The sequence below is a fragment of the Lichenostomus cassidix genome, chromosome W, assembly GCF_008360975.1.
Source record: "Lichenostomus cassidix isolate B80296 chromosome W, HeHo_3.0, whole genome shotgun sequence".
Lineage (NCBI taxonomy): Eukaryota > Metazoa > Chordata > Aves > Passeriformes > Meliphagidae > Lichenostomus > Lichenostomus cassidix.
Window position 1 is genome coordinate 4,670,338 of NC_139510.1, and position 12,761 is coordinate 4,683,098.

The following is a 12,761-nucleotide window of genomic DNA, read 5'->3' on the forward strand; positions in this document are numbered from 1 at the left end:
CTTCTTTCACCTATCAGTATCTGGCCTTATCCACCAGCAGGCCTCACAGTTTGTTTGTAAAGACATCTCTCTCTCATTCCTCTCAGCCTCTCAGCCTCCCTGCTCCCTTTTGGCCTGGCTGGACCCAGTTGGTGTCAGCACCACAGTTCCAAGTCACTGCTGCATTGTGGGAGACGGAGGGGGAAGAAACAGTCCCACCAGGTGTTGAAAAGTTGCAGCCCCAGGCCCACCAGTCCCAAGTGGCGAAGACCAAAGAAAACATCCCTGGCAGCATCAAGCTAACTCCCCTCCTCCTCAGCAAACAGCAAGCGGCTGGAACTGGGGCAGCAGCTGGAAAACTCATGGAGAGAGGACCTGACCCCTTCTTGGTGAAACAGCAGGCAGAAGGAAAAGAAAAAAACAAGCAACAATGGTGTTGCAAAATTCCCTTCAAAGTAGTTGCGGATTGTGAAATGCAGCTTCCTGGGTTGTGACTTGGAACCTGGGGAGGCTGGGGAGAACAAAAGAGAGTGTGCCCCATGTTTCCTCTTTCTAAAGGGACCCAGCCCTCCTCCTTTCTGCGAACTGGGGTAAAAGACACAAGTTACACTTCCCAGAGCGCCGCGTCCTAAAGAGACAGTAATAATCTTGGGCATGTTGGCGCAAAGAAGATACACAATCTTTGGGTCACCCAGGATACCAGGTCATAACAGGAGATCAGGTTGGTTAAACAGGGTCTGGTTGTCCTGTACATGCTGTGTGATGGCACTCAAGGTGATCTGCTCCATAACCTTTCCAGTCACTGAGGTCAGGCCAACAGGCCTATAGTTCCCTGGATCCTCCTTCTGGTCCTTCTTGTAGATGGACGTCACATCGGCACCCATCCAGTCATCTGGGACCTCCCCAGTTAGCCAGGATTAATGATAAATGATGGACAGCACTGAGGCAAGTTCTACCGCCAGCTCCCTCCATACCCTCTGGTGAACCTCATCTGGTCCCATAGACTTGTGAGCATCTAAGCCACACAGCAGGTCACTAACTACCTCCTCCTGGATTGCAGGATATCTGTTCTGCTCTCTGTCCCTGTCTACCAGCTCAGGGGGCTGGTTGTCCTGAGGATAACTGGTCTTACTGTGGAAGACTGAAGCAAAGAAGGCAAAGAAGGCGTTAAGTACTTGAGGCCCATAAAAGGAAGGCAAAGCACCCCCCCCCCCATCCGCTGCTTCGAGACACCCTGGGGCCTCCTGGAGCTGACGCCTCCAGCTTGCGGAAAACCTCCTGATCCTGCATTCTTGGACCCAGTAGTGGAAACCCACCCCCTCCCTGCTTCTGCATTCCATGGTGAGAACATCACAAGTGGATCGAGGTTTGACCGCAGGGATCAGGCATTTAATGGGCTGCTGCATTCCAGCCAAACTGCTCCCAAGATTGGAAAAGGCAGATAAGATGCTTCAAACGGCAGGAAAAAAAAAAGGCACAAACAGCTCTGTGCCCACCCCCACTTTGCTCCTCTGTGATTAGAACGGATCGTGATGCCAGAAAACTAGGCAATGTGAAAAACGAAGTTCACTTTCCTCCTAGAATTTAAAAACTTTAATAAAGGACAATAGGGGACAAAGACAATAAAGCAAAAGTAGCAGCGCTGGGCGCTTGGCCCTTAGCCAGAGGCAACCCTGTTACTGATGGAGACATTCCTTACATACCCTTCCTATTGCATCAGTCAAATACATATTCATAAACAATTATACATATTCAAACATTTCCCTGTTGGGGAAGATGAAATAGGAAGGCCTTACAGATATGATAGCCTTGCAAAAGATGATGAGAATATGGGAAATATGAGCGAGATTAAAATGAAAACAAGATTCGAGTTGTAGAGTAACTAGAGAACAATGGTATGGCCAAGGCAGGTAATCCCCCTTCCTGATTGAACAATGCCCTCTGCCCAGGCAAGTCCAAGGGCCAGGGCTGACCTTACATGCCTGATAGAAATCCCAAAAAGGCAGTTTTTCTAAGGTTTGAAACAAGACCCTATATGCTAATGTGATGATTCTTATAGGCTGTATGTAAATGCTGTAGGACTTGTAGTTTGTCTTAGATTGGTTAAAGAAGAGTTGAATATTCAACAGAGAAGACAATTTATTGTATTGTAAACGGCAAATCGCTCTCTTTTAGCTCTTCTCTTCCTGCTCTCTCTCTCTCTCCCCTTTCTGCTGGCCTGCTTGGAGTCACGTTTTGCGGCTCACAGGCCTCTCACCCCCACTCTATTTCGCAATAAACCTTCATGTTCTAAAACTCATCTTTAGAGATCTCTTGTCCCTATTTTTACCCCCATAACTAAACCCCACGGAGTCAATTCTTACATTTCCCCAAACTAGTTTGCATGTCCCAGGAACTTTTTGGCATGGCCCCTCCTCTGATCCACCTTTTTAGAGCATGCGCAGTCCTCTTGGTTGTGGTCTAGAGAGTCGTGTATCGGCCCCCTGTTCTGTGGTTTCAGCAGGTGACAGTTGCTGATAGTTGAAATGTCAGTGGCAGGGGTCCTTGTCATGCCCGTTCCTCAGATGTTATCCAACCAAGCAGGTGATTTAGTTATTTCAGTTATTGTAAGTTAACCACAAGTATTCTAAAACAACCATATCATCTATTTCACCACTATGTCTAAGTTAAGTTAGTTACAAAAATAAAGGCATTAGTTATTATTACACAACTATATCTTTATAACAAAGCTACTTATGTAAGAATTAACAATTATACACATAGCATCCATTTTAATATTTGCAAACAGCCAATACTATAATATGTGTTTATCACAATGGGATTAGGACATGTTTTCATGTTTACCTGGTGGACTATGGGTTAAATAAATGCTTTTTTCCCCTCTTATGTGCTATAGCAACTCTAATCTTTTCACCACGCATAATACCTCACTTAGTGCATCTCATTCAGTCTGTGATCAAGGGGATGCAAGTCGTAGCCATGCCTATCGATCCAGAAATGGCTACAAAAGAACAAAAAATCATGTCACTGCAAATCATCAAAAAACAAAAAAAATACCCTGGAACAGAAAATCAAGTCAATGATAACTAAAGTTTGTAAATACAATTATTGAGAAAATAAAATGAGGAGGGATTGAAAGGAATGAGAAGGGAGCATCTTTACAGAATGTGAGTGTGCTGGTAAGAGAAGACTGATACTGAAAGATAGAAGAAACAATGGGAAGGAATTCCATAGAAGTTCCACTGATTCACTTACCCAAGTCTATGGTAATAAACTACAAGAACAGAAGACACAAGAAAAAGAAGGGGGGGGATGCATATAAGAAGGGGGTCTGCATTAGGCATTTTGGGAAGTCTGTACCTGTCAAGTACCTCAGCCAATGGGGAAAGGGAGAGGGAACTGCAGCTGAGAAACCAGGATAAAAAGAGGCTGAGTCCTTTATCAATTTGAGTGACCCCATGGGAAATGCCCATGACTTCTGCCTTTATTCATGCTGGTGCTTTTTATCAACTATGCTCATTTCCTAAAACCTATAAAACTGTATTCACCCCTGTGGGGGTGGGCTTTTGTGGATATTTTTCCATAACTGCCCTTGTGTCAGAAAAAAATAACTTAAGAAATTTTATTGTACCTCTCTAGCTAGCTTTAATTGACTTTACATAGGGAAAGGAGCTTTTCTTTAGTTTTTTTTTTTTTTTGAGATATAGTATCACCCTAAGGAGATGGGATTAACATACCACGGATTGGGAGTAAACCCCGAAGATAACCAGAAAGATAAAGACCATTAACAGAACATCCTCGAGACATTGTGGCACCAACTGGACATCCACAGGTCATGGGGTTATCACAGACATTCACCAGATACCATCTGCAGCAAGGGTTTTGACTGTATAAAATTCGGGAGAAAATTCTCTGAGGCTATGTGTTCTTGGAATGCTTTCCTAGGCACATCCTGGCCAGCAAATAAAGTAATGCCTGATTCTCTATCACTTCAAATACAGTGTTAGAGGGTTTTTCTTATTTTCCCGCAGATTCGGTGACAATTTTTGGCGACCACGAAGGGACGAGGCTGTTGATCACTCCACGGACTCCGGGAACGTGAGTGTCTCCCCAGCGCGCACGGAGATTTCATCCAGGAGACCTCGGTCCCCGGAATCCGGTGAGTTCAACACAAGATCCCGTGGTTTTTTTTTTGTTTAAGGCATTACTTTGGGGTAAAATACAAGGGTGATGGTTTAATTAGATACTGGAAAAATCACTAGTGTTACATGCATGTTTTCTCGGTTTCTTAGTTTGAGTCTAGGCGCCGAATCCCTGTGTTTCCGAGTTAAAGTCTCGGTTGCCTTGGTTACGAATTTGAGTCTCGGTGTCATCTTCCTGTGTTTCTGAGTTCGAGTCTCGGTCGCGTTTGTTCCCAGTTCGAGTCTGGGTTGTCTCAGTTCCGAGTTTGAGTCTCGGAGCCCGGTGTGTGAGTTTGAGTCTCAGCTGCTTTAGTTCCGAGTTAGAGTCTCGGTGTCCAGCCGCCGCGCGGTTTCGGGTTCAAGTCCCGATACCTAGTTAAAACGCAATTGCAGAGTGTTTTGGAGTTCAAGTCTCCTGCCTAGGTTACTGTGAAAAGTTTTTTTTAACAAAGTTTGCTCCGGTGCTTTTGAATTTTTGAATGCGTGTGAGTGTACTGTGTGTGTGCAAATTACCTGTTAACTTGTGTGTTTTACCGGTATAAAAACCCACGCGGGGACGCCCGCGAAATATAAATAACTTGCTGAGTGTTGAAACATTCTGAGTGATTGTGGAATCGTTGTGTGAACTTAAGTATACCTCTGCGACATCTATGTGTGTGTAACTGGCATAGTTGGTAGCTACACAATTCGATATGGGTTCAAAAGTATCTTCACCTACTCGGGAAGGAGGTATACCCAGGAGTTCACCCCTGGGTTGTATTTTACAAAATTGGAAAAAATTTAAAAGCCCCTCTTTAACCCGTAAACAGTTAATAGAATACTATAACCGCTGGTGGCCGAGTTATGTATTAGATAAGGAAGAATGGCCTTGTAACGGGTGTTTAGATTCTGAAACAATCCTGCAGCTAATGCTATATTGCCGGAAAAAGGAAAAGTGGAATGAAATACCTTACATAGATTTGTTTTGTGAGTTGAAAAATGCCTTAGATCTACGGAAGAAATGTGGTTTGCTACCTAGGGAAACTAAGCAGTCTGTGATACTGGCTTTAAAGAAGGATAATAAAAGTGAATCTCTAGAATATAGTTGTGTAGAATGTTGTGGTGGGAAGAAGTGTCAGAAGCATGATTCTGTAGAAGAAGAGATTGAATTTTTAGTTTCCCCTCGAAGAAGGGAAAGGGGGGCAGCCGCTGGGGAGCCTCCCGCAGCACGGGATGAAGAGGGAGCGAGTGGGCATGCTGAAGGTGAAGGGATGTTGAGTCCGGTGGCAAGTAGAACCCGAAATGGAATAAGAGACAGGAATGGGGAAAGGGGGGTAATTCAAGCGCCACTCCGGCAAGCTGCCGGGGCAGAAGGACCGGTTACTGTTAAGGTGCCGTTTTCAGTAGCAGATTTAAGATCCTGGAAAGAGCTTGCAGGATCATACAGGGAAGATCCTGAGAAAGTAGCTAAGATTTTCGAGACTATTATTAGAACACAGGACCCAGACTGGTTAGACATTCAAGTGGTATTGGATTCCCTGCTAACCCAGGGGGAGAAAGTTATGGTGTTGGCAAAAGCAAGAGAAGAGGCAGAGAGACTCCATGCTCAGAATGCTCAGCCAGGAACCTTAGATCAACATTTCCCACAGACAGATCCGCGGTGGGACCCCAATAACCCAGGGCACAGGGAGCTATTGACTCGGTATCAGAGGTTGATTACGTTTGGCATAAGACATGGTATTCCAAAAGCTATAAATATATCAAAGCTGTATCAAATAGTCCAAGGAAAAGATGAACCCCCTTCTGACTTTTATCAGCGACTTTTAGATGTGGCCAGGAAATATACTAATCTGGACCCTGAAAGAGAAGGGGATGCACTGCTGTTAACAACAATATTTGTGGGGCAATCTGCTCCAGACATTAGAGTAAAACTTCAAAAATTGGAAGGGGAAGATTCTAGAAATATAAACAAATTACTAGATATAGCCTGTAAAGTTTACAGCAACAGAGAAGACATTAGAGATGCTAAACTCATAGCAGCTATAAGAGGCCAAAGAGACAGTCCTCATGACGCCTCAGGGGGAGGCAGTCATCCTGAAACCCCAGGGAGGGGCGGTTACGGGGGAATCCCAAGGAGGGGTGGTTACCAGGGACTCCCAAGGAGAAGCAGCTCCCGTGAAACGACAGGGAGGGACAGCTTTCGTGGCCTGAGTAAAGATCAGTGTGCAAATTGTAAACAAGTCGGTCACTGGCAGCGCGACTGCCCATTTAAAAATGGACACACCCCTAACGAAACTGTAAGACTTTTAGAGTTAAATGAAGCATGACGGGGACCGGGGAAGTCATCCCCAGCTGACCCCCTGGTTACTCTGACGTTGGGGAACGAACAAGTTGATTTTCTAGTAGACACGGGTGCAACTTACTCAGTTCTAAACACTTGCAAAGGGGCTCTTAGCCAAAACACTGTAAATGTCACAGGTGCCACCGGGAAAAGCGAAAACTTGCCATTCTTTCAACCTCTAAAATTTAAAATAGGAAAAATGTGGTTAACTCATCAATTCTTATATATGCCTGAATGCCCAATGCCTTTGCTCGGAAGAGATATTTTAAGTAGGTTAGATGCAGAAATAATTTTTAAAAATGGACAAATACAAGTGTGTATTCCCGAAAATAAAGCTCTGGAAGCCCAGATTTTTATGTTATTACAGCAAGCAGACACTACCGAGGAGATCCCAGAGGAAGTGAACAAGGCTGTCAATCCATCAGTGTGGGCCACTGACATTCCAGGGAGATCAAAAGCAGCAGAACCAGTAAGGATACAACTAAAACCTGATGCAAAACCGGTAAGGCAAAAACAATACCCTTTAAAGTTAGAGGCCAGACAAGGATTAGAAACACTTATTGCAAAATTCCTGCAACATGGGCAATTGAGAGAATGTGAATCAGTATACAACACTCCTATCTTACCTGTAAAAAAGCCGCATACTAACGAATACAGACTAGTACAAGACCTCAGAGCCATTAACAAAATAGTGCAAGACATTGACCCAGTGGTATCAAACCCTTACACACTTTTAACCAAAATCAAAGAGTCTGATGAGTGGTTCACTGTCTTAGATCTTAAGGATGCTTTCTTCTGCATACCCCTTGATAATGAAAGTCAACCTCTGTTTGCTTTTGAGTGGGAAAACCCCTCAACAGGTCGTAAAACCCAATTAACTTGGACTGTTCTTCCACAAGGCTTTAAAAATAGTCCCACTTTGTTTGGTAGCCAACTAGCAAAAGAATTAGAAACATGGAAATTAATGAATGAAGAAATCACTTTGCTGCAGTACATTGATGATATCCTGATTGCTGCAAAGACTAAAGCAGACTGTGTTGAAATGACTATAAATTTACTAAACTTTTTGGGACAAGCTGGTTACAGGGTATCCAAGAAGAAGGCCCAAATCGCCAAAGAACACGTAACCTATCTGGGATTCACCATCTCCCGGGGTAAGCGAAGTCTTGGGACTGAAAGAAAGGAAGCAATCTGTCAGATTCCGGAGCCAAAGTCTGTACGTGAGTTACGAACCTTCCTAGGGATGGTGGGCTGGTGTCGTTTGTGGATTCCTAATTATGGGCTTCTGGTAAAGCCCTTGTATGACGCCCTGAAAAACTCAGAAGAAATACTAGAATGGACTCCAGAATGTCAAACAGCTTTCAGAGACTTAAAAAGAGCCCTAATGTCTGCCCCTGCATTAGGATTGCCTGACCTGACCAAACCCTTTGAACTGTTTGTGCATGAACGTTTGCACCTTGCTTTGGGAGTGCTGGTTCAGAGATTGGGCACAAGCAAAAGGGCTGTGGGATATTTTTCTAAACAGCTAGACAATGTGAGCAAAGGGTGGCCCAGCTGTCTTCGAGCTGTGGCAGCAACAGTCCTTCTGATACAAGAAGCTCGGAAACTGACAATGGGCCAGAAAATGACTGTCTATGTCCCACACATGGTTATCTCCGTCCTGGAACAAAAGGGGGGCCACTGGTTATCCCCTAGCCGAATGCTTAAATATCAAGTGGTTCTATTGGAACAAGATGATGTGGAATTAAAAACTACAGCTGCCCTTAACCCAGCTATGTTCCTTGAAGGTGCACCAGATTGCAAAGGGGCCATACAACATGACTGTCTTCTAACTATTGAACAAGTTTATTCCAGCAGAGAAGATTTGAAGGACACTCCACTGGAAAATCCAGATTGGGAACTCTTCACAGATGGTAGCAGCTTTGTGCGGGAAGGAAAACGAAAATCCGGGTATGCTGTAGTAACCCAGACTGAGGTAATTGAAGCTAATCCATTACCTGTTAACACCTCTGCACAAAAGGCTGAACTCATTGCACTGCAGCGAGCCTTAGAATTGTCTAAAGGTAAGAAGGTCAACATATGGACTGATTCTAAATACGCATTTGGAGTGGTACATGCTCATGGAGCCATCTGGAAAGAACGAGGGCTCCTCTCAGCACAAGGATCTCCTATCAAGTATGGAGATATTATTAAACAACTTCTGGATAGTGTTCAGCTACCAATCCAAGTGGCTGTTATGCACTGTAAAGCTCATCAATTTGGAAATACACCAACTAATGTTGGAAACAGATTGGCAGATAAAACTGCTAAAGAGGTGGCAGAGAAAAGCATCCTTATAGTTGTTCCATCAAAATACATGAACCTTCCACAAGTAACCCCAGAATACCAAACCCATGATAAAATGTTAGCTAAACACCTAAAAGCCCACCTAAACTCTGAGGGGTGGTGGGTGACACCACAAAAACAAGTTATAGTACCTCAAGCAGTAATGAGACAAATAGCTGAAGACAAGCATAAGGAAACACATTGGGGGGCAGAAGCTATTATTGATAGCTTAAAGCCACAAGTAGTCAGTGTAAGAATGACTGGAATCATTAAAAGCATTGTTGGGAAATGTAAAATATGCTTGCAAAACAATCCTCAGTCCTACAAAAGACCTTCTCCTGGAACCACAAAAAGAGGAAATTGTCCAGGTGACTATTGACAAATTGATTTCTCTGAATTACCTCGGCAAGAGGGATTTCGATACCTGCTAGTTTTGGTTGATACATTTTCTGGATGGCCTGAAGCTTTTCCCTGTCGCACCAACAAATCTAGAGAGGTTACTAAAATATTGTTAAAAGAAATAGTACCTCGGTTCGGAGTCCCCTTAGGAATGTCCTCTGATAGGGGACCCCATTTCATCGCAGATATTGTGCAAAACCTGTCCAAAACTTTAGGAATCAAATGGGATTTACATACTCCTTGGAGACCACAATCCAGTGGCAGAGTTGAAAGAATGAATCAAAGTCTAAAAAGACAAATGAGTAAAATCTGTCAGGAAACCTCGCTTAAGTGGCCACAGGCTCTGCCTTTGGCTTTACTTAGAATCAGAATTCAGCCAAGTTCCAAAGAAAAGGTAAGCCCATTTGAAATCCTGTATGGAAGACCTTACCAAACCGTGATGGTTCCTGGGGAAAATCATGTAATGGGTGATCATCATTTGAGAGAGTATGTAATTTCCTTGGGAAAAACACTTTCATCGCTGCATAAGTTTGTCGTTTTAGCCTCACCAGTTCCATTGGATATTCAAGTGCACCCTCATCAGCCAGGAGATTGGGTTTACGTCCGGTCGTGGAGTGAAGAACCCCTTCAGCCCAAGTGGAAAGGACCTTATCAAGTTCTATTAACTACTCATACAGCAGTAAAAACAACTGGTGGAGACTGCTGGATCCATTACTCGCGAATCAAACCAGCCCCAGACCCAGAAGAAACACTCTGGACAGTGCGACAAACAACTAATCCATTGCAGATAAAGCTGCAACGAAATCAGAGACGCTAAGATGGGAAATACTAAATGGTTTCCTTTATATTTTCGGAATAATTTTGTCTGGCTAATTTTGTCTGGAATAGTCAACCATCCCAGCAAGGCCTTGAAACTGACTAACCCAGGCTCAAATCCCGGATGGGTAAGTGAGCGCACAAGGAAAGGTAGTGATATGTATTTTTCCTCTAACATGACACACATTGAACAAATACTACCTGACCCCTGGAAGAGAAATTCACACCTGAAACTCATGCAAGCTGTAACTCTGATAACAAACAGCAGCAACTGCTGGATTTGCTCTCAGTTTCCCACCCACTCAGACGAAAGTATACAACTGATGGGACTTCCCATCCCAAACACATTCTCCAATAGCTTTCCCCCAGTTGATGTAATGCACCTTTTTAAAGAAAAGGTAACACGCAACACCTTAGATAAACAAATCCTATCAGTAAAATTAACAACTGTGAATGCCTCTTGTGTTCAGAGATGTCCAGAAAAATCAGGGGCAACCCCTCTAAAACAAACAAAGTCACCTAATTGTATGTCGAAAATAATGGTAGGAAATTACCCGAAATGTAATTCATACTTAGATGTAACAAATAAAAGTATCCTAAATACACAATGGTGGCCTATTCCCGATAACATAGGATACTACTGGCTATGTGGGAATTCAGCTAGAAAAGCTCTGCCACCTAAATGGCAAGGAATATGCACTATTGGGACTGTGGTACCAGAAATAGATATCATTAGTAAATCAGAATTCCCCAAAGGACATCTGCGATCCTTTATTATGCGACATAAACGAACTCTAAATCCATTAGTTGAAAAGTCCTCTGGATTTGACAAGTTTATGAGGGGACTTGTACCATGGTTAGGAGTACCTGAATTGGAAAAGGCCATCGTAAACATCTCTGGAGTTATTGAGCAAATAGAAAACCGAACCAGTGATGCAATTGGTGCTTTACAACAAGAGGTCACTAGCCTTTCTAATGTAGTCAAAGAAAATCGAATGGCCCTAGATCTGATTCTTGCTTCCAAAGGTGGAGTGTGCACAGTCATTAATACCAGCTGCTGTGTGTACATAGATCAGACCCAGAGAGTACAAACTGACTTAGAAGAAATAAGGAAAAATTCTGAAACTTTTCAAGAAATCCAAAAGAACCAGGGAGTAGATATATTTGACTGGATTACATCATGGATTCCAAATCTGAATGCGATGATAAGAAAACTAATTGGCATTGCTATTATAGTTCTGACCTTAATAGTTGGCGTATGGATCTTAATCCAAATTTGCAAATTAGGGTGTAAAACATTGTGCAAACTTAATGAAAACAAACTCATATAAAAGTCTAAAGTTTAAGAAAGGTCTCTAAGGATGGCTGACTATTCCGAGAATAATTTTGTATTGTTTTAATTTTTGTTATTTGAATTAACTTAGTTTAGATGATAAGTTAAGTGGAAGTGACCTTAAAGAAATTATGGTCACTTCCAAAGGGGGGAATTGTCAGAAAAAAATAACTTAAGAAATTTTATTGTATCTCTCTAGCTAGCTTTAATTGACTTTACATAGGGAAAGGAGCTTTTCTTTAGTTTTTTTTTTTTTTTTGAGATATAGTATCACCCTAAGGAGATGGGATTAACATACCACGGATTGGGAGTAAACCCCGAAGATAACCAGAAAGATAAAGACCATTAACAGAACATCCTCGAGACATTGTGGCACCAACTGGACATCCACAGGTCATGGGGTTATCACAGACATTCACCAGATACCATCTGCAGCAAGGGTTTTGACTGTATAAAATTCGGGAGAAAATTCTCTGAGGCTATGTGTTCTTGGAATGCTTTCCTAGGCACATCCTGGCCAGCAAATAAAGTAATGCCTGATTCTCTATCACTTCAAATACAGTGTTAGAGGGTTTTTCTTATTTTCCCGCAGATTAGGTGACACTTGGAGCTCCAATAAAGATCCACTTTTACATTACCTCCTCTACTAAAATTGTCTTGAGTTTCATTTCTAGGCTGAAAAAGGCAACAGTACCCCCTGCCAGTTGTGGTCATAACTACACCAAAAGGGAAAAATAGTGCTTAGGGGGTGGGAAACTCCTGTTATTATGTTGTTGTTTGTTTTGTTCTGTTCTAGATACATTTTCTAGTAAAGAATTGTTATTTCTTTATCTACATTTTTGCTTGGAAGCCCCATAATTTTTCGAAGTTTTAATAATTTGGAGGGAGGAGTCTTTTTTCCCATTCCAGGAAGGTTCCCCCCTTCCTTGGCAGATATTTGTTTTTAAACCAAGGCATTAATTGACATCCAATGTGGGGCTTGAGAGGAAAGGGTGAAAAGATAATTACAGGTCTTGGGTAATCAATTTGTGTATTGCATATAGAAACCTCATTAGGCATCACCATGTGTGGCTAGCACAGGTTTTTCCCATGAGAAATTTTCTTGTGTTTTATAAATAAAGATAAAGTTTGGATGTTGTTGGAACAGTGTCCCAGAACTTGGACAGTGCAGGCCTGGCCAATCAGGCCTGGGGGAAGGCTTCTGACTGACCAATCTGGGTGACTTTTGAGAACTCTATATATGTGATGAAATCAAAACAATAAAGGTCATTCCTTCTTGCCACTGAGAACTGGTGCCTTCATTACTCTGCTAGCTGCTCAACAGCGACAACCATGTCATCCAGCTTACCCCGGTTCAGTTGGCAGATGATCATGTTCATGTTTTTTCCATTTGCACATCACTATCTAA

General features: G+C 42.8%; 1 protein-coding gene and 2 long non-coding RNA genes across 3 annotated transcripts in view; 2 read left to right on the forward strand and 1 right to left on the reverse strand.

The window, feature by feature from the left end:
- LOC146425341 (uncharacterized) overlaps window positions 1-7,685 on the reverse strand; it is a 413,168-nt gene extending 405,483 nt beyond the window's left edge. Inside the window, exon 1 of the long non-coding RNA XR_014846604.1 lies at window positions 7,554-7,685. This is a non-coding gene — a long non-coding RNA (uncharacterized LOC146425341). The remainder of the gene's footprint in view (window positions 1-7,553) is intronic.
- LOC146425352 (uncharacterized) lies at window positions 6,853-10,078 on the forward strand. The gene is made up of 3 exons (XR_014846539.1): window positions 6,853-6,982; window positions 7,557-8,543; window positions 9,747-10,078. It is a non-coding gene; the product is annotated as an uncharacterized LOC146425352 (long non-coding RNA).
- An 87-nt stretch (window positions 10,079-10,165) lies between these two features.
- Window positions 10,166-11,953, forward strand: LOC146425353 (endogenous retrovirus group V member 2 Env polyprotein-like). The gene is made up of 2 exons (XM_085041665.1): window positions 10,166-11,413; window positions 11,445-11,953. The coding sequence occupies exon 1, from the start codon at window positions 10,179-10,181 to the stop codon at window positions 11,349-11,351; it is 1,173 nt and encodes a 390-aa protein (XP_084897791.1). The 5' UTR covers window positions 10,166-10,178; the 3' UTR covers window positions 11,352-11,413; window positions 11,445-11,953.
- Window positions 11,954-12,761: the final 808 nt, after the last annotated feature.

Bases quoted from the DNA above. Each gene is read 5' to 3' on its own strand.
- LOC146425353 (XM_085041665.1), top strand. From the start codon at position 10,179: ATGTATTTTTCCTCTAACATGACACACATTGAACAAATACTACCTGAC.